Source organism: Rousettus aegyptiacus, unplaced genomic scaffold (genome assembly GCF_014176215.1).
Source record: "Rousettus aegyptiacus isolate mRouAeg1 unplaced genomic scaffold, mRouAeg1.p scaffold_m13_p_17, whole genome shotgun sequence".
In the NCBI taxonomy this organism is placed as follows: Eukaryota; Metazoa; Chordata; class Mammalia; order Chiroptera; family Pteropodidae; genus Rousettus; species Rousettus aegyptiacus.
The window spans coordinates 17,342,387-17,364,736 of NW_023416292.1; the positions used below are offsets into that span (position 1 = coordinate 17,342,387).

The window sequence follows — 22,350 nt, forward strand, 5'->3', positions numbered from 1 at the left end:
CTGGACTGTGATCAGCAATCCCAGGACCCAACCATGCATATGAGACAGAATTACAATACATCACATAGACTTAAGCGGGCAAAATACATAATGATACAGGCAAAACACACAAAGTTATCGGAACTCCTAATCATCTTTCTCACATCCTATTGTTGATAGTTGAGTACCAGCGACACTGTAATTGTTTTTAATCCTCTGATCTTTTTTCCCCCCATTGTCCCCACCTTCACAAGGAACTCTGCTCCCTCTGATAACTCCTTAACCAATGTACCCACCCCTGTCACAGTATCTGCACATCCTCCTGTGCTTCTGAAAAACAGCTCACACACTGGGCGGGGGGGTGGAGGGTGGTCAATGACAAATACATATCTGCAACTAAATAGAAGATTAAGGCAAAAAAATGACTGCAACTCTGGCAAGTTTAGGACTTTGGAGCCCCACAGGGGAGACAAGTATTTGGGGGAGAAATAGGAGCATGTGTAGCACCCCCAAAATTATATCATGGTGGTAGCCACTTATTAAATAAAGCTGGCACACCCAGTTCTCTGCATCAGGACGTTTTTTGCCCAGGTGAAATAAGCATCAGCAAACACATATTGTTACGAACTGAATTGTGTTCCCCCCAAACGCATCTGCGGAAGCCCAACTCCCAGTACGATGGTATTTTGAGTAAGGCCTTTGGGAGGCAGTTAAGTTTAGAAGATGTCCTGAGAGTAAGGCCCTTGGGATGGGGTTCACGTCTTTTTAAGAAGGGGCATGATAGCGTCCGCTCTCTCTGCCATGCGATGACCAGCGAGAAGGCGGCCATCTGCACCCCCGGAAGAGAGCCCTCGCCAGGAAACAGCCCCTCGAGCTGGGACCTCTCGCACTGTGAAAAAGAAATGTGCCCACTGTTTACGCCGCCCAGTCTGCGGCATTTTGTCACAGTGGCCTGAGCGGAATAACACACATCTCATATAGTGACTTCCTTAATTCGGCTATTTTTCACTGATTTGTCAACCCAAAGAATCCCCAGAGACCCTATCTGAAAAGGGGGAACGCGAAAGCAGGTAAGGGGAGGAGGGCGGGCGGGAAGCGGCCGCCACAGGGAGCCCACAGAGGTGCACGGTCGCTTGCTTCTGCTATTCGGTTTCTAGGCAATTCTGGGTGGGTCTGGCCCTCGCACTGGGCACACAAGGCATGAAACCAGGACAGGTGAAGCCGGCCGACAAGCTGGGCGGACCGCAGGCACTCCCGACTCAGCCACGGGGTCATCCGGGTCCTCAGCGGCTCCTCAGCCGGACAGCATCCCCGACACCCAGCAGCTCTGCAGACGCGCACCGCCGAGTTTAATGTTTCTCGCATTAGAAAGACTTCAGCTGAAGCTAATCTCATTTTTAATTAGTCCTTGCATTGCCTGGTGAGGCAGATTAATATGATTACCCATATTCCACTGATGGGGAAAATGAGACAAAAGGCCATGCCCCAAGGTCACTTGAAGAATGAGCAACAGAGGTGAAAATTAAATGTAAGCATTTCAGACTTCCGAACCAGAGCGAGGGGGAAAGGGCTTTGTCGGGAAGTGAGTTTAATCTCTATTTGTTTAGGGTCATCCACATCTGGATAATGCACATTCAATTTATTACTTGGTTTCTCTAATTAAAAAGTAAATTTAAAATAAAGTACTAACTCTACTTTTGAACCCCAATATTCCATATTCGATGCATAACCAATTTACCAAAAAAAATTATATATATATATATAAAAAATTATAAAATTATGCCAGGAACAGTCAAAGAAGAGAATCAAATGAGTATCAGTTAGCCAAATGTGAATATATTGACTATTTATGGCATGTTCACTATTAAACTTGACTGTGGGAGATGGGTATAAGCAAAGAAGAATCAAACATGCCCCCTGCCTTCTAGAAACTGCTCTGACTGGACATTCGAAATAGGCGCACCAACAGAAACACAAATGACACACACTTCCAACCGCATAGCCAGGACCCAGGTCTGCTCTTTGCCCCCCGCGGGTGTTTGAGCGTCGCGTGCCGATCGACTGCTGGCTAGGCTTATCTCACAGCCAACCAGGACATGCGTGTAAGCGGCAAGCCCATGGGATCGCCGTCCACGCCCTCCTCCCAACCAGTCAACTTCATCTTCGACTCCTCTCTCCTTATCACGCCCGGCGCCCAAATGTCATCATTCCTCTGCAGAAACGGTTTTCTATCCAGCCTCTTCTAGCCCTTCTCTTTCCACTTGGCCGTCACGTTAGTTCAAGATGAGAGACAGTGAGGGGCCGGCTCTCGTGGTCCAAATTTGCCACCACGATTTTCCTCTTAAAATGTAAGTCCTATCACCTTTTCTCTATGACAGACATATTTAATGCACACCTGATATCTGTATGTGTCCTTACGTTTCCCTGGCTCCCTTGCAGTAGGTAGCAATTTAATGTTTTACCCCTATCGTATACCCCAAGCTGGGAACTCCTTATTCATTTGTGTAATCTTGACGCACAGTAGGCACTTAGTAAGTATTATTTTAAGTGAAGAAATGAACAGATGGCCCTGAATAAATGAAGCGATCGCAGTTTAGTAACCATGATGCAAGTCGGGAGAGGAGGCTGGGACACTCCTACAAACCCCAGCCATTGGGGGGGAGCAGCAAGCTTTTAGATTGAGAAATGGCCTGAGGCACATACCGGAAAAAAAAAAAAAAAAGAAAAGCTGGATGAGCTTGTTTTTTCATGTGTTGGAATCTGGAGCCCTCGATTCTGTAGCTGAGCTTGGAGAGGCGGGAAGAGGCTTCCCATGCATGCAGTATTGTACATTCCTGGGTTAGAACATGTTTTCTTTGGGGGCTGCTGTGGTTTCTTTTTCTCTTCTCTTTTCTTTTTACTTTTTATTTTTTCCAGCTTTGGAAGCATCTAATGTTTGCAATAATGATAACAACAACAAAAATATGAGGCTGGCCCAGCGTGAATCAGGAGGGAACTTGCACAGGCGGCGGGTGTAGCGGGTAGGACCAGGGGGTGGGGAGCGGAGGGATGGGAGACGAAAAGGAAAAACGCAGTTGCCAGGAGCCGAACAGAAGAAGGTGCCACGCACGGCACGTGGCCGGCACAGGGGCAGCAGCGTCTGCCCTCAACGAGGGGCCCTGGGGTGCGCGTGTGCGTGCAGAGGCCACACGCAGGCGCTGGGCTGCAGGAAGCCTGCTCGTGGCTCCAGCCTCGCTCGCCCGAAACGCCACCGTGGGTCGGACCTGCAGCCAACTTAGTCCTAAGAGGTACGTCGCGGGCGAGATGAGGCTGCGGAAAAGAAGCCCGAGGAGAGCCACACGCGCCGCCTGACCCGTCCGAATCTCCCTCCTGCCACGTCCTCGTCACCGATCTCACACAGGAAGGAAAGCAACGTATAAGGCCGAAGAGGCTCTGGAGACGCTGCTGGGGGAACGGAGGGCTGATGTAGGGTCCCTGGACGGGGGGTACCGAGATGAGGAAGAGGCGATGAGTCTGTTTTCAAAAGAGTTGCCTGGTTTGGGGATTTTTTCACTTGTTTGTTTTATTTTATTTCTACTATTACTTATTTATTTTTAGTTTGGTTAAGCATTGGCAGGACCATTTTCTCTCTTATTCTCGTGACTTTGTTCAATAAAATAAAGGAAAAAGAAGGTGGGGGGGCGTAGCTTCTACAGAGGTGGGCACCCTCCTGAGGGGGAGCTTGTGCAGGGCAGCTCCCCCGGGTGCTGGGCTAGGATGCTGCCAGGCACGCCTTGGGGCCGAGCTGTGGTGAGGCTGGCTAGTCGTGAGACTGGCCCGGAGGCTACTGCAGTGACCCAGGTCCCAGATCACAGGGTGGCAGGAGTCGAGATGGTGAAAAGTGGCTGGACTGTGGGTACATTTTAAAGGTAGAGCTAGAGGGATTACCTGATGAACTGGATGTGGAGGGTAAGAGAAAGAGAGGAAAAAAGATGACACCAGGACTTCTGTCCTAAGCAGCCGGAAGGACGAAGTTGCCATCCACCGAGACCCAGGGACCCAGGCGAAGTCCACACAGGGAAAGGAGAAACCACGGCACGCGCTCCCTGCCTCCCTCTGAATCCCACCCGCTGCTCCGCAATCTTCATCTTCGGTCACCGGGCCCGCTTTTCCCCCCCGACTCAGAGTCCACGGCATCTGTAGCCGCTTCTGTCCCCTTCGCCTGGGTCTCCGGCCTGTCACCCAGCTCACTGTCCCTGCCCACAGCCCATGTAAATATTCAAGTCTCATCCACATCAAAGGTCCGTCACAGACACGGTTTTCCACTGAAGTTGCTGCCCATCGCATGCTTTGTAATCTTTCAAAAATAAAGCATGAGAGACTTAATAGACTATCTTGCTAGCACTCGCTCATTATCACGAGTACTTAATAAAATAATTTCTCTTAAAGGAATATCTATTTCAGTAGGATGAATTAGAAATGATTCAAATTACATGAACTTTCTAAGAGAGCCTGTCTATGTGACTATTTAATGATGGCATTATGGTGGTAAGTGGTAGACGAATCCATGTTGTACAGAATGTAAGTACCGTCTCAGTGAACGTACTGAGTCACGCCCAGACTGCATTTAAAACGCATTTTAGAAACACGGATAGAAATATTAGTGGAGCAAAGTCCCGATGAAAAGAGGAAAGGAGCAGAATTTTTTTATAGATGGAACCCGATTGATGATATTTGCTTGCTGCTAATTCTTATAACCTCAGCGTACTGATCAGGAAGCGCCTGGAAGGTTGGGCAGATTGAAAAAAAAAAAAAAGAAGGTAGCATTTCTGCGATGTCAAGTTCGGATGTAGGCAAGTAACATTTAAATTATCTGCAAGGCCGGGCTAGAAATGAAAACCCGAAACAACAGAAAAATACGGAAAAGCACCGAGTACCTCAGAAAACAAGGGTGTGGTGGGAGGAGAAAAAGGGAAATCCATGTCGGAAAGAGACCTAACGGAGTGAGAAAGTGGCCCACCCGGGAGGCCCAGACAAAAGCAGCCAAATGCAGCCTGCAGAAAGCCCACCGGGAAGTCCCCGGCCCAGCGTGGCTCCCCGGGGATGCAAGGCGGGCATCGACTCTCATGAATGTTGTTTATCTAGATGAGGTCTCACAATCTGCATGCTTGTGCTTTTAATGTTTCCCTTAAAAAAAAAAAAAAAGCGGGGAAAGAAAACAATGGTTTTTGCTTTCACAATGAAAAACTAGTCCTGATTACCATTCGGAGTCGGGTTTGCAGAGCTCCCAGCCGGAGGATCTGAAGGAGAGAGCCCGGCCCCAGGGAGGCTCTGGACGGGCCTGAAGCCGTGCCCAGATTCTCAGTCTGGTGCAGACTGAACAAAGCTGGCGGTGAAATTCACAAACACATCTCCAGGGGACTGGAATTTGGCAGCCCGTGAGCCTGGAAGACAGCTCCGACTTAAGCTAATTTTCGTTTTTTCTCTGGATTTTAACACGTCCAACACCTACTTAGATTTAGATTCATAGGGACTACAACTACCCAACCAGAAGGGAAGTGGCTGTGCTCTGATTGGCTCTGAGGCCGTCACTCTTCCCACGGGGATCGACCCCCTTCTTTTTATAGCCCCTTTTCACCCACAGATACTAAGGAACTTGGCAAGGCCATAAAAGAAAAGCAAGCCCGTGTGATCTGCCCCCTGAGACGCAGAGAGTGAAGGAGCGTATATTTGATTTTCAAACTGCCGACATACGGCAGAGGTTAATTGTCGGCTATTATTTAAAGGACGGGACATAAATAAAAGGAGTTAAACAACTTCGCCATCACACGGTGCTCGAGCCTTACAGTTGGCCCAGAACTCGGGTGTTTTGTCTGTGGATATCATTAAAAGAAGATTCATTTTTCTATCTTCGATAAGGAATTTAAGAAGACATACTCAAGGTAGAGTGTTTTTTGAAAGATGAGTAGCAATTCCATCTGATGGCACTTTGAAGTTCAAGTCTTGGGCATTTACCAGAACTAATTTGTGACTATCTGGTGATGAAAAGGCGCTAGTAAAGCAGGGGAACAGGAGAAATCTTATAGACAAACATGGGAAGAGAGTGGCTGACCAGGTTTCGCTCTGAAGCCAAGGGGAAGGGAAAGGAGAGAGAGTTGGATCAGGGAAGAGACCTTAGTCTCGGTGCATTCTTTGAGTCCCTTGCCACTGTCACTGATGGGCTATTTTTCTCAAACTCTAGGCCAGCAGGTCTCGAAGCTGAGGGCACGTCGGAACCACCCGGAGGGCCTGGACGCCATCCCCAGAGTTCCTGACCCCGAAGTCCAGGGTGCGTCCTGAGAGCTTGCGTCTCTAACGCGTTCCCCAGCAATGCTGCTGCCACCGGTCAGGGGCCACAGCGGTTCTCTGTGGGCTCAAGTCTCGCTGCCACCACGTGGGGGTCCTGAGTCCCGCAGAGCTCAGTGGGTCTGACTTGCTTGGGTCTCAAAGGACTTCACCCTGGAGAAGCTGCCCCTTCCTGTTCCCCTGCAGGAGGACCTGAACCCAGTTCAGCTGCCGCAGGGAATGTGGGACTTCTGCACTGGACTGTCCCCGACAAGCACGTTTTCATTTCACTTTTTAGAATAAAGACCCCTCCAATTTATGGTTGTGCTGATAGGTTTTGCCGCCCTGCAACAAAGCTTCACATGGTCGGATAGGAAGAGCTGTAACACTTCTATCTATCTATCTATATATCTATCTATCTATCTATCTATCTATCATCTATCTCGCATCTCATCATACAAAAACAAGGGGACAAAATCCTAACAAAGGACAAAGCCTTTTCTCCAAAAGAGCCCCCCACATTATGTGCAGGCCCATAATTATCACAATGGCTCAGGTATTACCACTCCCCGCCCAACCTCTGGCCCCCGACTCAGACCTGTGCGCAGGCTTTTCTGCACCCTGGAATAAAACACATCTCTGAGAATGGGACCTTTTAGTCCGACTCCAGTGCCTCTCTACCCTTTCTTGGTTCAAACTCTGGGCAAGGAAAACGGGCATAATAAAAGCTTGATTGTCATGCCATCATTTCCACCGCATGAGTTAACAGAGCAGCCCCTCAGCCCACAGACTTCCAGCAGCCAACTGGGCAGTGCCCACGAGGGATCAGGAGGCACATGTCCCAGACACAGCCACCAGGGCTACCATCTGGAACGTACATCCTGAAAGCGGGAGGTCCAAGACACCACGGAAGGCTAGCGAGCGCGGCCGCTCCGCCCGAGCCGCGCCTGTGCCCGAGGCCTCCTAACCGGCCTCTCGGCTCACAAGTCGCTCCTGTCCCGACTCCTCTCACCGCAGCATCTCTTATGGCAACGAGACACAAAAACCTCTCCACCTGTCGCTTTAAGAAAGCACAACATACGGACGTTTGAATCCGGGGCGCACTAGATGCAGAGAGAGAGAGAACACCGGACCATCTTCTGTGTCGGAGATATTAGAAGATGTTTAACCATGTCAGAGCGAGAAAAACACATATCTCATTAAAGTGTTCTAAGGACTAATATGCCTTTTAAACACTTCTCTTTGTAATCTTGTATAAAGTCTCCACATAGTTACGTATATAATTTCTTAGGCAATATCATTACTCATGTGTTATATTATTTGGCAATTTGTACAATAGCTTAATATTAATTATTTCACTTGATTCTCACAGGAATTCTGAGACAAAGCCAGGCAGATACTGTAGACAGCTAATAGGTGCACAGTCAGAATCTGAACATAATTCTTCTCACATCGTCCTGCCTCTGTCCTCCTTTGCAGCTCTCTTTTTTGAAAGAACCGGCAAAAGGTCGAAGAATCAGAAACCGTAATCCAACATGGAGGCTGCCAGGAAGGATGGCATGGACTTGCAAGAAACACATGCTCACAGAAAAAGCAGAGCCAAAGGCAGGCCAATGGGCGCTCAACTTTAATCCTCCTGCAGGAAGGAAGTTAATCATTTCTATCCGAAAGAAGGCTGTACGTTCGGTCTTTATTCTCAGCTGCGTCCCCGAGAGGACAAGATGTTCTTAGTCTAAGTGGAACCTAGGACTACGGACTTTGGCAGAATGAATAAATGGGACCTCATGAAGAAGGAAGGAAGAAAGGGAGGGAGGGAGGAAGGAAGGGAGGGAGGGAGGAAGGGAGGGAGGGCGGGCGGGCGGGCAGACAGACGATTACGCATAGATCTGATAATACCATGGGGTTCATGGATGGGGTGAGCGCTCCCTTTCATTATCACCCCACAAAACGAGGAGTCTCTTTCTCTTTCTTGCCCCTTCACTCCCTCTCCTTCCCTCACTTCCCAGTGCAGATTAAGACACGAAGGCTCCATCCCGCTCAGCTGACCCAGGACTGGAATTTACATTTGTCTGACTCCAAAACCTTTCCACCACCCAAGATGCCAACTTTGCCCATTTGCAACTTACAGAAGAAACAGAACATACGAGCGGTGTCCAGGTCAAGGGCAAACGTGAGAAACCACCGGAAGTGTCCGCGGTCGAGGGCAGATTCGCACGACAATTCCCCCTCTTCCCAGGCGGCGCATTACACGTGACTAGAATTGAACGTATGAACGAGTCTGGACTCCAGATATGGGGTATGCGCGTGTTCTCGCTGAGACAACGGGAACATATGTGGCAAGGAGAAGATGGCATCATTTACACACAAGTGTTTCAGAGACAACCTTAGCGCGGTCCTTTAAAGAATGTAAGAGGCACAGGGCAGCGGAGAATCAAAGGCGAAACCTCCGTGGCCAAAGGGCTAGACACTAAGGAAGGTGCGGGAGTGGCTCAGACGGGGAGGGTGGTCAGGTGACGGACTCACCGCCTCGGGCTCATTGAGAGAAATAAAGGAGGAGAGACTCTGCTCTTAAAGGGCCGGCGGTCTGTCTAAAGGGCAGAGCTGAGAACTGCATTCTGTATTGGGAAGTAGCAAACGGAAAACCCCTTTTGGGTGCTGGGGGACAAAGGGCGGAGCAGGAGCCGGGTTTCCGCGCTCCGCCGCCGAACATTCCCTCCCCGCACCGAGCCCCCTCCGCTTTCTCCCGCCTCTAGGTCCGTTTTCCCTCTGTCCGTCTGTCTGTGACGCTCTTCGGTGTCCCCTGATACATTCGGCTGACTTTTTCCAGTAAAGAATTAAGTGTCTGCCAAGCTGCCCCTAGAGCGTGCCAGCCCCGGCCTCTCTCCTCCCCTCTTTCTCCTGGTCGCCCGCCCTCCCTGCAGCCCTCGCTATGAAGACCCAGAGCCGCTGGTCCTTCTCCCCGACCCAGCCCCCTTTCCTCTCCACCGGGTGCCCACTGTCCTCCTCCTTGGCTTCTTCCTCTCTCCCTTCTAAGTGGGTTTCTCTCTTCCTAGCCATCCCTAGGAGACCAGATTTGTTCCTTCAAATCGTGTCCTATCCGGAGAGTCTCAGGAAATATTGTAGAAAAAGCAGAATGCACACAGTATTAACTAGGATTTTTCCTAGACAAAGGAAGCTTCAAATTAGGGATCCATAGACCGAAAACCTTCCTGTCGGCTCCTGCAGTGACTAGGACGGTGGCTGTCAGCCTTCGGTGGCCTTCAGAATCGCCTGAAGGCCTGGTTAAAACGCAGCACGCGGGGCCCCGCCCTGAATCTGTGATTCAGCAGGTGTGAGGCGGGGCCCGAGAATGTGCATTTCCAACAGGCTCCCTGGTGATGCCAGGTCCAGGGGCCACACTGAGAACCACCGGAGGGAGGGCACCGGCAGCGGTCAGGCGGTCAGGGCTCAGCTGTGCGTGGGAACGATTCCTTGTCATATCAACACAGGGACCGGCAGAAGCCTAGGGTGCTCTCGGTCAGGGATCCCGAGCATGTGCGGGGCACAGCGCGGGGGGAGCGGGAGGAGGGCAGGCTCTGCGGTTAACCTCCCGGGCGACGCCGAGCCAGCTCCAAGCCCTGCCGTCCACCCTCCCGCTTCCCGTCACGCACGGAAGCAGCAGAAGGGAGTTCTCAGGGTCCCTCTGACCCCCTCCCAGGCCCCCAGCCCTGCGTCTGTTTATCGCCCTCCGTCCCTGGCCGCCTGTTCCCCCTGCTTCCCCCCTGCCCAGAGGATGAGTCACTCCCCCTCCTCCCCACCCACTGTCATCTGTTTTTCTAATGATGGCAGAAGATGAGCTGTTCTGTTGGCCCACCCGTAACAAAGCACACTCCATGCTAGCATTTTTCCTGATGCAGTCTCGGAGTGCTATTTTTCTGGTCTCATTCCCCTACCCAGTTTTCCTTTGTCTGAAGCCCCACCCTTTCCCCTTCTTTGGCCTCACGTAGATCCTGGTTTCCCAGAATTAGATCAAGAGAAACAGAGATACAGAAGAATGGAGGGACCAGCATGCATATGGGCCGGATGTGTGTGTAGGCGGGGAGGCGGAGTGGGGTTGGGTGTTGGAAATCGGCTGCAGCCAGAATGGCCCAGGTATCGCTGATAAATGGCTCAATTACTTCCAGTGAGAGATTTGGATGACAAAACCTATTGTGACTGAGACCAGAGTCTTTGTGTTTGTCACTGGCTATTCCAGGGTGAGAGGACTTAAACGGGGGAGGGGGTGTGTGCGCGGCACTCCACCCTCCTCTCATGTCAGGACCCCATGAGCGAGGCCCTGCCTTGTTCATGACTCTTCCCTGCAATCACTCCTGTTGCAGCGAATTCACGGCACCCTAAGTCCTGCCGGTAGAGGATCCCCCTTGTGAAGCAGCAGACAGGGTTCTAGCAAAGGTCTACTATGGGTTACAGACCTGCCTCCGAGGCCGACATCCCGGACGCCTTGTGTGACTCAGGCAGTGGGTGTCCATTAGGGGAACATGCTGGGCGGGGGCCTCAGGGAGGGGCGAGGACCATGGTGACCCGAAGAGCAAGTAGCTGCCCTTCCCGGATTGTAGCTGCTACTCAGATTTGGCTAATGGTTGCCATGGTTTACAGATATTCTTGTTTTTCAAGAGGAAAGTCTTTGCATAAAATGTTTTATATTTATTTTTGTTTGAAGTACGTGCAATGTTATACACACACTTATAAATTTTATGTGAAAATCCCAATTTTTAAATGTTGGCAACCAAGACAAAATTGTTTTTAGACCTCATGTTGGCCAAATAAACCTGTCTGTGGGCCATTAGTCTGAGAAAAAACAAAAAAAAACCTTATCTTACTAAGCTCAAGCAAGGCCCAGATAGAAAATCCCAAAACCATAAATAATTCTGATTTGCTTTTAACTTATTTTGTATTAAGTCATTTAAAATGAAATCCTGGAATTTTGTTTTATAAAAAACCCAAAACCAAACATTCTAATATCCGTAATTGTGGGATTGTGGAGATAAATTTAAGAAATTAAGCAAAAGGCATAGGAATGGAGAAGGGGGTGGGGGTAACTTGAATGAGAAAGACTCAAGTCCCTGCGGGTTAAGCCAACCAGAGAACTCTGGTCTGGGTGCGGGGAAGGGGTGGCGGCTTACCTCGCAGGACTGGATGCAGTGGACCAGGACGGGGTCTGGGTGCCACTGACGCCGCCCGGTGCACACGATGCTCTGAAGGAGAAGAGTCAAGATGCCTGGTCAGTGAGAGAAGGGGCAAGTCCTGAGCGTCCCCCGCCAGCCCACCCCTGCTCCCCAGGGAGCGAGACCCTGCCTGTGCCCCCACGAAGAAGGCCAAGGACGTCTGGTCTTCCCCGGGCACCTGCTAACCCTGCTGGTGGCGCCCAGGCAGGAACTCTCAGTGGAGGGAGCTTTTCCCGCTCTCCACCCTCATCTTCCTCCCCAAGGTGTCCACATTGCCAGAGCAACGGGGTGCGTGTGTTTGCAAAAAGGACCATCAGGACTGTAATGAGTCTAACGTGATTTTAGGCGCAACGTTGGTTCCATCTGTTTTGAAATTTTAAATAACGTTACAAGGAATTGTGCTTTCTCGATTCCAAAAACATGACGCTAAGTGCCCGAGCAAGGCCTGGAGGCTGTGAGCACTGTCTTTGCCTTCCTCGTCTCTGCACACAACCAACAGGGTTAACACGAAACCAGCGGGGTCGAACACGGCCCCGACGTTAGGCCGGCGACAGCGAAAACATGTTCATGCTAGAACACAGGTGACTGCCTCGTTCTCAACCGCCATTTCCAGACGCGCATTTAAACAGCCATCTACTCTTCATTCCCTCTGACTCACCTACTACAACTCATTTCATTGAGCTTTTTCCTTTCAATTTTTGTATTTTGAAATCTCAAAAGATGCACTTCAGGTAAAAAGGAGGCCCCATTTGAGGTTTCAAAGACACAAGGAAATTCTCTCCTTAGCCTGCTACCAACCCACGCATTTGCAGGCTTGCGTACTCACATTTTAACTCGGCACAACAGGAATTCAATGCAATGGTAAGAAAAATAATACATGGTGAGACATGAGCTTTACACAAGGTAGCACCTCCGGTAATTGGGAATCATACACTCTATGGTGCTAAGGCTGCAGTAATCAGATTGGAGACATTTGCATGTGTTAATGTAGAGGTGTGTGAACATACACCTCGTAGTCAGATGCGAGAATGGGGATCTGCAATATTTTCCTGGAGTTACTCTGCTATAAACTAAGGCTCCTCGGCTCTCCTAAAGAGAAATAAATACTATAAACCCTATACATTTTGATATTCAAAATTCCATATTGGAATCATATAGATGGTTACTTGGCTTACATTATCATTAAAAAAAAAAGGATTATTAAATCTATGCGTTGAGTTTTTTTTGAACACTTTAAAAATTCTAAAAATACATTGCAAAAAAGAGAGAGAGAGAAGCCTGTCTTGATTTCTAATTCTTTCTCTCCAACATTCTTTTCTCCTATTATTTCCAATTTCTTTTTTCACTTCTTTGTATTTTTATGCATTTGTATATCATGATCACATCACATATGTTCACGGAATAAAAATATAAAAGGCATGAAAGGGTGCATGACCCCGTCCCTGCTCCTGCTCCCGCCACCTGGCTCCGTCCCACCTATTTTCAATTCTCTTTGGTATCATGACAGAGAGAAAGAGAGAGGAAAGCACGGAGGCAGGCAGGCAGGCAGACAGACAGACAGACAAGGGGCCAGTTAAGAGTTATGAGGATGACCGTAAGGCTGTATAAAGGCTGTTGTCTAGTTAAACGCCTAGTTAAAGGTCACGAGACTGATGGTTAGCCAACATTAAGATGTAACACAACATTGCTCAATTGTTTTTTTTATTCCAATAGTTGCTTGGCAGAATCAGACCACGGAGTTCTGGTGCCTTCCATGATTGTGACAATTCCCGTATTTCTTATAGATGCATGCAACCGACAGAAAACACAGCATTGTTCGGCGTATTTGGATATTTGGACCATAGCACATTACCCTGCTGTTTGCTTTTCAGTTCCTACCCCTCGGCCCCATCCTCCAAGACCCTCTTGTCTACTCATCCCCAGTGATGAGATAGCCTGGGTGCCTAGAGCCAAGCTGAGAGCAAGCAATTCCATGCTCAAAACTGATGAAAAAGAAGACTTTTCCATGACTCATGACTGAGTGATTTATTTTCCCCCCAAAGTGTGACAAGTGGCGCTGTAGCTGTTATATATAATTGCATCCTTCGAGAGGACACTTTGGTACGGGGAGGGGGTGAGGTGGGTGGGCCGGGGATGAGGGCAAGGAGTAGGAAGCCAGGGACAGAGGGAAGGGGAGACCATCCAGCTGGAAGTTATGGCTCCAGAAGGGCTCTCTCTTCTCTGTTTCTTCCTGCCTCTCTCTTCCTCTTAAAACATTTTCTTTTTGTTTCAATAATTATTAATCCTTTGGGGACACATTTGGGGGGAAAAAAAGTCAGAAATTATAAGATTTCTTTTGATTGAGCACTTCTGCCGAAGTGAGAAACTGAGCAAGGGATGTCAAGCTGAATCTTTGCAAACCAAACTTGTAAAACTGCAAGAAATTCTCATTAATTTGTCCCTTACTAATTTGTAATTATAAAATACTAAAAAAAAAAAAAGAAAGAAAGAAAAGCACTGTCTGTGAAAAATGGATTTATGAATCAAATTACTAAGGGAAATGAGATGTTATGATAGATGCCCTTGTACTTCAGAAAGAAACACTTTCAAATACAATTGAAAAAATCTCATTTGCTCGCGAACAATTGCCACATTTATGCATAGAAAAGAATCTTGCCATGAAATCTGGTTGCTGAACGATCTTAATAACATAAGTTAAAATGTTAATTTTCCTACTGTAAACAGGAAAGTCAAGAGATATTGTAAAATACCCTCTTGACAGAGTGGACAACCACAGAAACGTAACCTAGCACAGGCTTTTTGGAAAAATGGCCCTGAGGAGGTGGGAGCCATCCTCCTCTTTGGGCTCTTGGGTTTCACCCGGCAACCTCCTTCTGAGCAAGGGATGCGAGGAGTCGTGCCGGAGGAGATCTGGGGCTGAAAGTAAGACAACGCCCCTCCCCTCGAGAATCTCACATGTTTGGTGCGTGAATGCGAGAGAGAACAAGGGAGACGAGAAAATACAGGGATGAGAGAAGCTCCCAGCGCTCCCGGCAGAAGTCTGAGGATCGTCCACACCCTCCGCTCAGGCGCCCTGGACATCGGGCTCTGGGTTCTGCCGAGAGGTGCAGGAGGGCAGTAGGGCACATACCCCTGTTTCTCAGCATAAGCGGTGGCAGTTGGCTGTTTCCTGCCTGTCCCAACTGCCAAATACCACTGCTCTGCCACCTCGACCGGCAGGCATTTACTGGACTGCCCAGAAGCGCTTTTTGTTCAAATCCTCTCTGTCGTGGTATTTCCCTGCTGATGCCATCACCACAGAAAGGTCTAGATTTCTGTTTGTAATAGGTGAGTTAGTTAGGCTCTGAAATCACACCAGGGAATATGCTGTCAGTGGAGAACTGCTCAGCAGTCTTAGAGTCTCAGAACATAAAAATGTCCCTCTCCTCACCTGAACTTTGACAGGCTCCATCCAGTGCTCCAGAGTGTCAGTGGTGACATTCTCGGGCAGAATCACGGGATCATTCGGAGGGATCATACACGACGGGGAGCACACTGCACCTGAAGGGACAGACATTTACAGTGTGTGCCTGAACCTCCCAGATCTCTGTTCTGGGTCATCGTTATCATGAGTGTAGGCAGGGCTGACTTTCATCTACTAAGCACCCGATACGTTCTACAGCTACGGCATCACGTTGACTCTGCTGTCCCAAGCGCCCCTCATCTTTCTGGCCCAAGACTCCCCGGGAGCCCCTGGATCGCCATATCCTGGGTCCGGCAGACCTCCGAGACCCCCGGACCTGGCCTACCAAAGCCTGTCCTTATTGGCTGATGCTTTTTAAGTATAGTCAATACTTTCCTACTTAAATGATCATCTGAAGTGTGCCAACTACAGCATCTACTACCTGAGAACTCGACTTGGAGAGAGAAAAATAGCTCGGAAATTCTGAAGACAGATTTATAATGTCTGCTGCAACAATGATGATCATTATGCCAGCAGCCAAGAAAACTACGTGATTAAAAGAGGAACAACAGGAAATCAGAAGCAGAGATGTTGGCCATGCATTGGCTTCTTGAAGGAAAATCTTGCTCTGTTCCTTCGCATATGGAGCCCGAGAGTGTTCTAAAATTTTATTCAAAGAAGGCACACTCCAGGGTTCTCTTTTTCCTCATCTGTAGACTTGACGATCTCCAAGTTTCTTTTCAGCTCTCATTGTCTCCATTTTGATGTTTTTTGCTAATTCGTATAATAACTCAAAGAGCTACATGACTCTTAAGGACTCTATACACGTGAGTGCATGACATTTTAATGTAGAGATTAGGGGTGGAGAGATGAGAATGTGCTCATGAAAATGACAGGCGGGAGGCAAAGCCCCAGCGCCCCCTGCCTGCGTCTGACCACAAGACACCTCTAGGCAAAGAGCAACTTCCGCGAAGAAGGTAAAGGACCATCTCGGAAACTAATGAGCTTTCTCATTGACTCAAATTATACTCATTGGCATTACACGTTAGGATGACTTATAAGAGCTCCTTGCTTGTAGAGTTCAGAACTTAGGGTTAATTGCACAAGGTTTTCCACAAAGAGCATCTCTGTTCTACAATGCTTTGGTCCAGCCAAGGCAAAGTTGAGTTGACATCACTGTGTGTCGGCTCTGGCCACAGAGACCTTTCATTGCAATTATTTGATTAAGAAGTTGCCCAGAGGCTTTGCAGCCTGGTTCTCTGTAGAGAAAGGATGGCTGAAGAAGTGCAGCACAAGCAAATGCAATCTCAAATGGTCCTTTTCAGGAATTCCCTGCTCCGGGCACAGCCGCAGAGGGCTGGGGGAGGAGCCCAGCACGCGCGTGGTGTGTGGCTGCCCTTTCCCGCCTTCTCGCTTGGAATCGAAACTCCTACCACAAACTCATCCACTCCTGGCGAAGTGGGAAACGTGACCGGACACTGGACACTGCATGAATAGCTCAGCGGTCGCAGTAACTAAGTGTGCACATGTCTGCCAGAACCGCACGGCTTTGCCGTAAACTGCATCTTTACTGATGCAGCTAAGAGTCGACCTGCGCTTCCGTCCACTCCTCAGGGAGAACCGTGGATCTGATTCAACATCCAGCCTGGCTTCATAACGGGATTACTTGGGAGCAGAATTCAGCATCTCTCCCCCGAACTTACCGATCCCGAATCCTTGCTCGCACTTGTACTCCACCGAATTCAGACCGGAGGGGGGTGGTGGACATTCCCCTTGCAGCTTCTCACACAACCTGAACTCCTCGGTCCACAGTCCCTCCTTAGTGCAGCGGGTGAGAAGCTAGAACAGCAAAGGTAAAGAACAGTTCATCATTGTTTTGCTCACTTCATTTGAAGTGGGGAAGAGTGGTCTGATCAAATGGTCGTATTCTCCCACTTCTAGAATGCCGACTAAAAGACACTATTGAAATAATAAACCATGTTGTTACTGACCCCGCAAAAAAAGTCATGACAATTTTTTGTTGTTTTGATCTGAAGAACTCATGAACAATTTTGTCATTTATGAAACTTAACTCGCAACGTGTTTTCCTTGGATGAGCTATCAACTATATCCCATTACTCTGGAATATTTTTTTGAAATTTCTTCCCAGATGGTGTTGTTTTGCAGCGATGGATCCGTACTGTCACACGAATGCTGTTTGTGGCAAATGCCGGACTGTTTTCAAGACGAGTTTGATCCAGTGAAACCAATTCGTAATTTCTCCGAGGTGTTTTTCGCCTTTCTGCTAGAATGGACACACATCATAGCTGCTTTTGACCTCGCCAGAGTCCTACTGCCTTTCCCCACGTGTGTTTGTCTGTGTGACTCCAGGCTTCACACTCCCAGTGACACAAAGTATGCTACACGCAGAACAAGAGAAACACACTAACTCACAAAACCCAAGAAAGTGAGGTTTTAGAATCACGGATAACTCTCCCTTCATCCGGCCAACTTTGTGAGTCCTTAAACAGTCGGTGCAAACAGATGTGTTTGATTTCTTGTCTTATTCATGGCATATGCTTTTCACGTCTGTCCCGAAGTGCTTATCTGGGAGTGCTGGACACCGAGGTAAAGACATGTGCCAGGAGAGCAGATAAGGTCATTGATCGTTGGAAGCCTGATTAACTTCCTGCTTCACATATGCGTGTGGTACATGAAAAGATTCTAAAATAAAACTCATCTTAGTCACATAACCATGATGAGACAGACTGTCGTTCTCATCTGGGACCTCTTCAGCCAAAATCCTAGAGAATAATTGCCAGACAGCGCTTTCGGCTTTGCCTTTGTTGAGGGGTTCACATGCCTGTTCACGCCTGTTCCACTGAAGGACAGAATCCCAGCATCCCTGGCCACGTCAGGTCAGCGGCTACCCACGGGACAAAGTCACATTGCCAAATCGGAATCCCAGCATTTTTTTTTGGAATGCACCCAGGTACCCAAACCATCAGGTTTTCCTCTCATCCAAGAGGGAGTTATGAAAGAGTATTCTGAAAACGTGGTATCTTCTGAATCCCCTATCAAACAATATCGACGCCCCTGCTAGAATCCCAACTGTGTACGGCCCTGCCTGTGGGGATTCGTGCGGGTCATTTCTCCTCGCCATTCTTGGATCGGTTGTCAAGGTCGCAGGGCAACCTGCTGCAAAGCAAAGTCAAGTCATCCTTACCCTTTGGCCTTCCCGGTGGCAGCTGAGCACACACTGGCTGTTGAACTGAAAGCCGTTGGTACACTCGTACATGCCTTCGAAGACGGGGGCCGGGGGCTCGCACGCCACCGGCACGCAGCTGCCTCGCGTCCAGGTGCCCCCCTCCAGGCACTGGATCTTCAGGAACGTGCTGGCGAGACATAAAACGAACGGCCCATCAGACTCCCCCCCGGGTCACGCGGAAAGGCTGGATCCTAAGTGATATGGGATGAGGATCGGCAAATAGGCAGGAGTGGACGACCCTTGTTAGCCCGATGTCTTACCTCTCCAGTCTAATTTCTAAGTCACGGAAGTAAAAATAACAATGCGCACTTAGTAGCAGCGATAGTAGCAGCTGCTTCACGGTAATATTGGACATATTACTCTCCAGAGAGATCGATAAACACGAGTGGAGGGTCTAGACTGTTTACGGCTTGGTTTTCTTCAAGCCTTTCCTCTCAGAGGAGTCTCGCACCTAAATGCCAGGTAGTACGGAGTACAGAGAAGGTGACCGTACATGCAGGGACCACCCAGAGGGGATCTGAGAGTCGCCGGTGTTCATGTGGTGACATAGGTGATGAAGCTGCCAATATTTACCGTATTTACCGGTTCTCCAGACAGGGGCGAAGATGCCCCAGTATGAATCTTCTTTTGAAACAGAAGTTCTTACCCTGCACTTCAGAAGGGCAAGAGCCTCGCTAGAGACTACCATGGTCATTTTGTTTGTTTACAAGTCCATATTTTTCCTAGGAAAGCGTTCATAGCTTTCATCAGATTCCTAAAGTAGACATGACTCAGCCCTGTCCTGGAGGACTCGCCCTCCTGCTCGCGAACGGACATGGCCTCCAACCAGGGAGACTGCATTTGCGGTGGACGGTCATCAACAGAATCAGGCCTCGCCACTTTGAATTCCGCTCTATTCCCCTTCTGACTCACTGCCAATTTGAAGGGGCTTTCCATTTTGCAGTTTCAATGCATCCATTTCGGAGTCAGAACTTTTCCGGGTACAGATAAGCTTGTGATTCTAAAACAGAAATAATCCTGTGGCCATTGACTCGGCCACATGGTGGCCTTACACTGCTATTTTCCAGTATCTTGATGCCCTTTGTAAATTTAAATATGCCCATCACCTACACCCTTTTAGCCGACGACTAGACTATTACACAGTGCCTCTTGTGTCTTTCTCCAGGATTCTGATTTTATACCAGTATAACATTTATCACATTGTTTTATAAATGTGCACATGTGTTTCTTTCCCACTAGGTTGGGAGCTTCCTGAATGCGAGGATTGTGTCTTATTCTAATTTTTTAATTCACAAGAAACAAAATAATATCTGGCTTATGTGAGGCATTAATTAAATATTTGCCAAATTGAATCTTTTAAGCAAAATTCACATTGCAGAGCACAATATGTATTTTAACAAACTGAATCATCAGAATATGCCTAATGAAGGGGTATGGTTATTCCCATTTTATAAATAAACATACTCAGAGATGTTAAAGAATTTGCCCAAGATTCTACAGCACAGAATACATGTGATTTCAAATAATTTAAATAAATTCTAATTGTTTAACATACTTGAACAATCCACTTAGAAACACACAGAGTGTTTATTATTAAATAATTATTCATACCTTTATTCCCATGAATATTTTAGGACAGAAATCTGATTTTAAGACAGGAATCTTTAGCATCATAGTTCATGTGGACATATAGCTACTATCTGTTAATAAAAAATACTACTTTTGAGCTATATTTCAGGTATCTGGCAAGATACCTACATAATCTCATCAGCACTCTCAAACAATAATTAAAGATAAATATCAATACCCACATTTCCAAGAAGGAAATCGAGCTTGAGAGAGACTGAAGGCTAGCTCGAGTATGCACAGTAAGAGCTGCAGGCAGGGCTGGGACCTGGGGTAACCCATTGCCAGAGCCGGGGGTCTCCCGCTGTGACAGGTTTAACTGCCCCTTACACGCTCTACGTCCACTTTTCATATCAACAGCATCTCTTGCTACTGCACATCCCAGACACCCTTCATCCTGAGGCCACATCTACGAGAGCAGAAGGTTCATTCAAATATTTTGTATTGAGAAATAAACTATATACACACCACATAAATCTTAGCGTATAGCTCGAACAATTTTTACATGTGAGCACACCTAAGTAACCATCACTCGGATCTAGTCACAGAGCATGTCTGCCCCTCCAAGCTCCCTGTGTACCCCTGAACCTCCCAACATACCACCCCAAAGCTCCTCGTGCCCCCTAAAGCTCCCAGTGGTGCTCCTCTCAGTTAAAGCTCCCCACACCCCACAACCTACACTACTCTGACTTCCTCGTCCGTATGGATGAGCTTTGCCAGTTCTTGAACTTGACGTAAATGAAATCACATACTGTGCACCCTTTAGTATATGGCTCCTTTCCCTAACGGAAGAGGTCATTGTAAAACATCTTCCCAAATGTGTTTTCAATGACATGTTTGCCATCGTTCGACTCTCAGGAAGCCCCTTCTGTCCCTCTCCGGGACTGGGCATTTACTCTTTGTTCGCACCGCAGAGTGTAAACCCTCCCAGGGACTCTCCCCTTTCTGCCACCTCGCACAGAGGAAGTCCTCCCCGCACCCTTGCCCCACCTCCTCTGTGCTGACTTCCCCCGGCTGCAGAGAGCAGGCAACGCCGCTGACACCGGGGGGCGGGGGGGGGGGGGGAGGCGAGGCGGTAAAACCTCGCATGTCGGCCTGGCCATAAAGGAAAACCCTTGCTTGGCCAGGATGGTAATATTTTGACTTCGCGTGGTATTTTTCTCTGAACTGGTTGGAGCGCCTCCACCATGGAAACAGTCCGCCCTTTTCTTGCCCAGAGTGAAGAGACACTCAAGAATGCCGACTTCATGGGGCTCCTCGCCAGTTTAATAACCTCAGGGTGGGGGCGGACAGATCGAACCTGGATGGTGAAGAGAGGGTCGGGTGTTGCGGGTGGTACCCAGATGTCATGACAGGGCCTGCCCTGCAAACCATCAGGAGTATCAGTAAAACACAGGGCGGGGGGGATGCTGGGAGGCAGACGGGAAAGCAGCACGATTTTCTCCGGAGCCCCCATCCCACAGGGGCACTCCGGGCAGGAGCGAGGAGGCGTGGGGAGAGTCCTGACTCCCTAGGCAGCCCCATTCCCTCTCTTCGGGGGGTTCCTATGCCCGCTCAACCTCACAGATCCTCCCCGCAGCTTCTTCTCAGTAGGACGGGATGGCTTCCCATGGCCATCTCTCCATAAACCTCTCACTCCATCAGGTGACTGCTTCAGGTCCCACCTGCAGACCCCTCTGCCTGTCAGCCCCTGCTTATGGCGCTGACCTTGAGACCCCATGGTATGGAGCCTGGCACTTGGACGTCATGGGCTGGTTCTGGTCACTCTGCTCTAAAAGAGACTGTGATTGTGGCAGGAGTTCAAAGTGTCCTGGCTTCCTCCCGTCTCTAGGAAATTTGGTTTCCATGCAGGGCCCTTGAAAGGGACCGAGGCCCACTGCAGTGGCAGGGCTTTGACCTCCAGTGGTGTCACGGGGGACACTTCTAGTTTGGTGATGCTGAGGACGGACCTCTGATCATTTCGAAATCATTCATGAAAAAAAAAACTGATTTATTCACAGTGGTCCAACTCTTCTGCACAAAGTGCATGAATTAAGAGCCAGGTGACACTCTGAAGTCATGAAGTGAATCAGTTGACATTTCAAAGGATGATGGCATTGGATGCTAGACCAAGGCACACAGGCAGGTCCTCACAAGGGATCCCAAGACTTCTCTGACCGCCTAGCCCAAATGCCCTTCGCGTGAATCGCTCTACTCATTATCAGCTTCCTACGTTTTCGTTATCCCAGTGGAGTAAGGAGGGCTCGGCACTCTCGTTTCGCAGGCAGGAAACTGTACGTTAATAACTAGGATGTGAAACTCAAGGACCTTGGACTTAAAGAGGACTTTATGACTTTGATCTCAAAGGCAAGGGAAGTAAAAGCAAAAATAAATGAATGGGTCTTCATTAAACTAAAAACCTTCTGCTTAGCAAAAGAAACTGTCAACAAGGTAAAGAGACAACCATCTGAATGGGGAAATATATTTGTAAGCAACACCTCTAATAAGAGCCTAACATCCAAAATATACAAAGAACTCATATGACTCAATAGCGACACAAAAACATGATA

At 48.6% G+C, this 22,350-nt stretch overlaps 1 protein-coding gene across 1 annotated transcript in view; it reads right to left on the reverse strand.

Annotated features, from left to right (window-relative positions):
• Positions 1-22,350, reverse strand: part of PAPPA2 (pappalysin 2) — a 169,733-nt gene that overhangs the window by 14,842 nt on the left and 132,541 nt on the right. Inside the window, exons 17-20 of the mRNA XM_016154370.2 lie at positions 18,134-18,302; positions 16,632-16,767; positions 14,917-15,026; positions 11,445-11,516 (exon numbers count right to left, since the gene is read on the reverse strand). Of these exons, the coding sequence (XP_016009856.2) occupies positions 11,445-11,516; positions 14,917-15,026; positions 16,632-16,767; positions 18,134-18,302 (487 nt within the window). The remainder of the gene's footprint in view (positions 1-11,444; positions 11,517-14,916; positions 15,027-16,631; positions 16,768-18,133; positions 18,303-22,350) is intronic.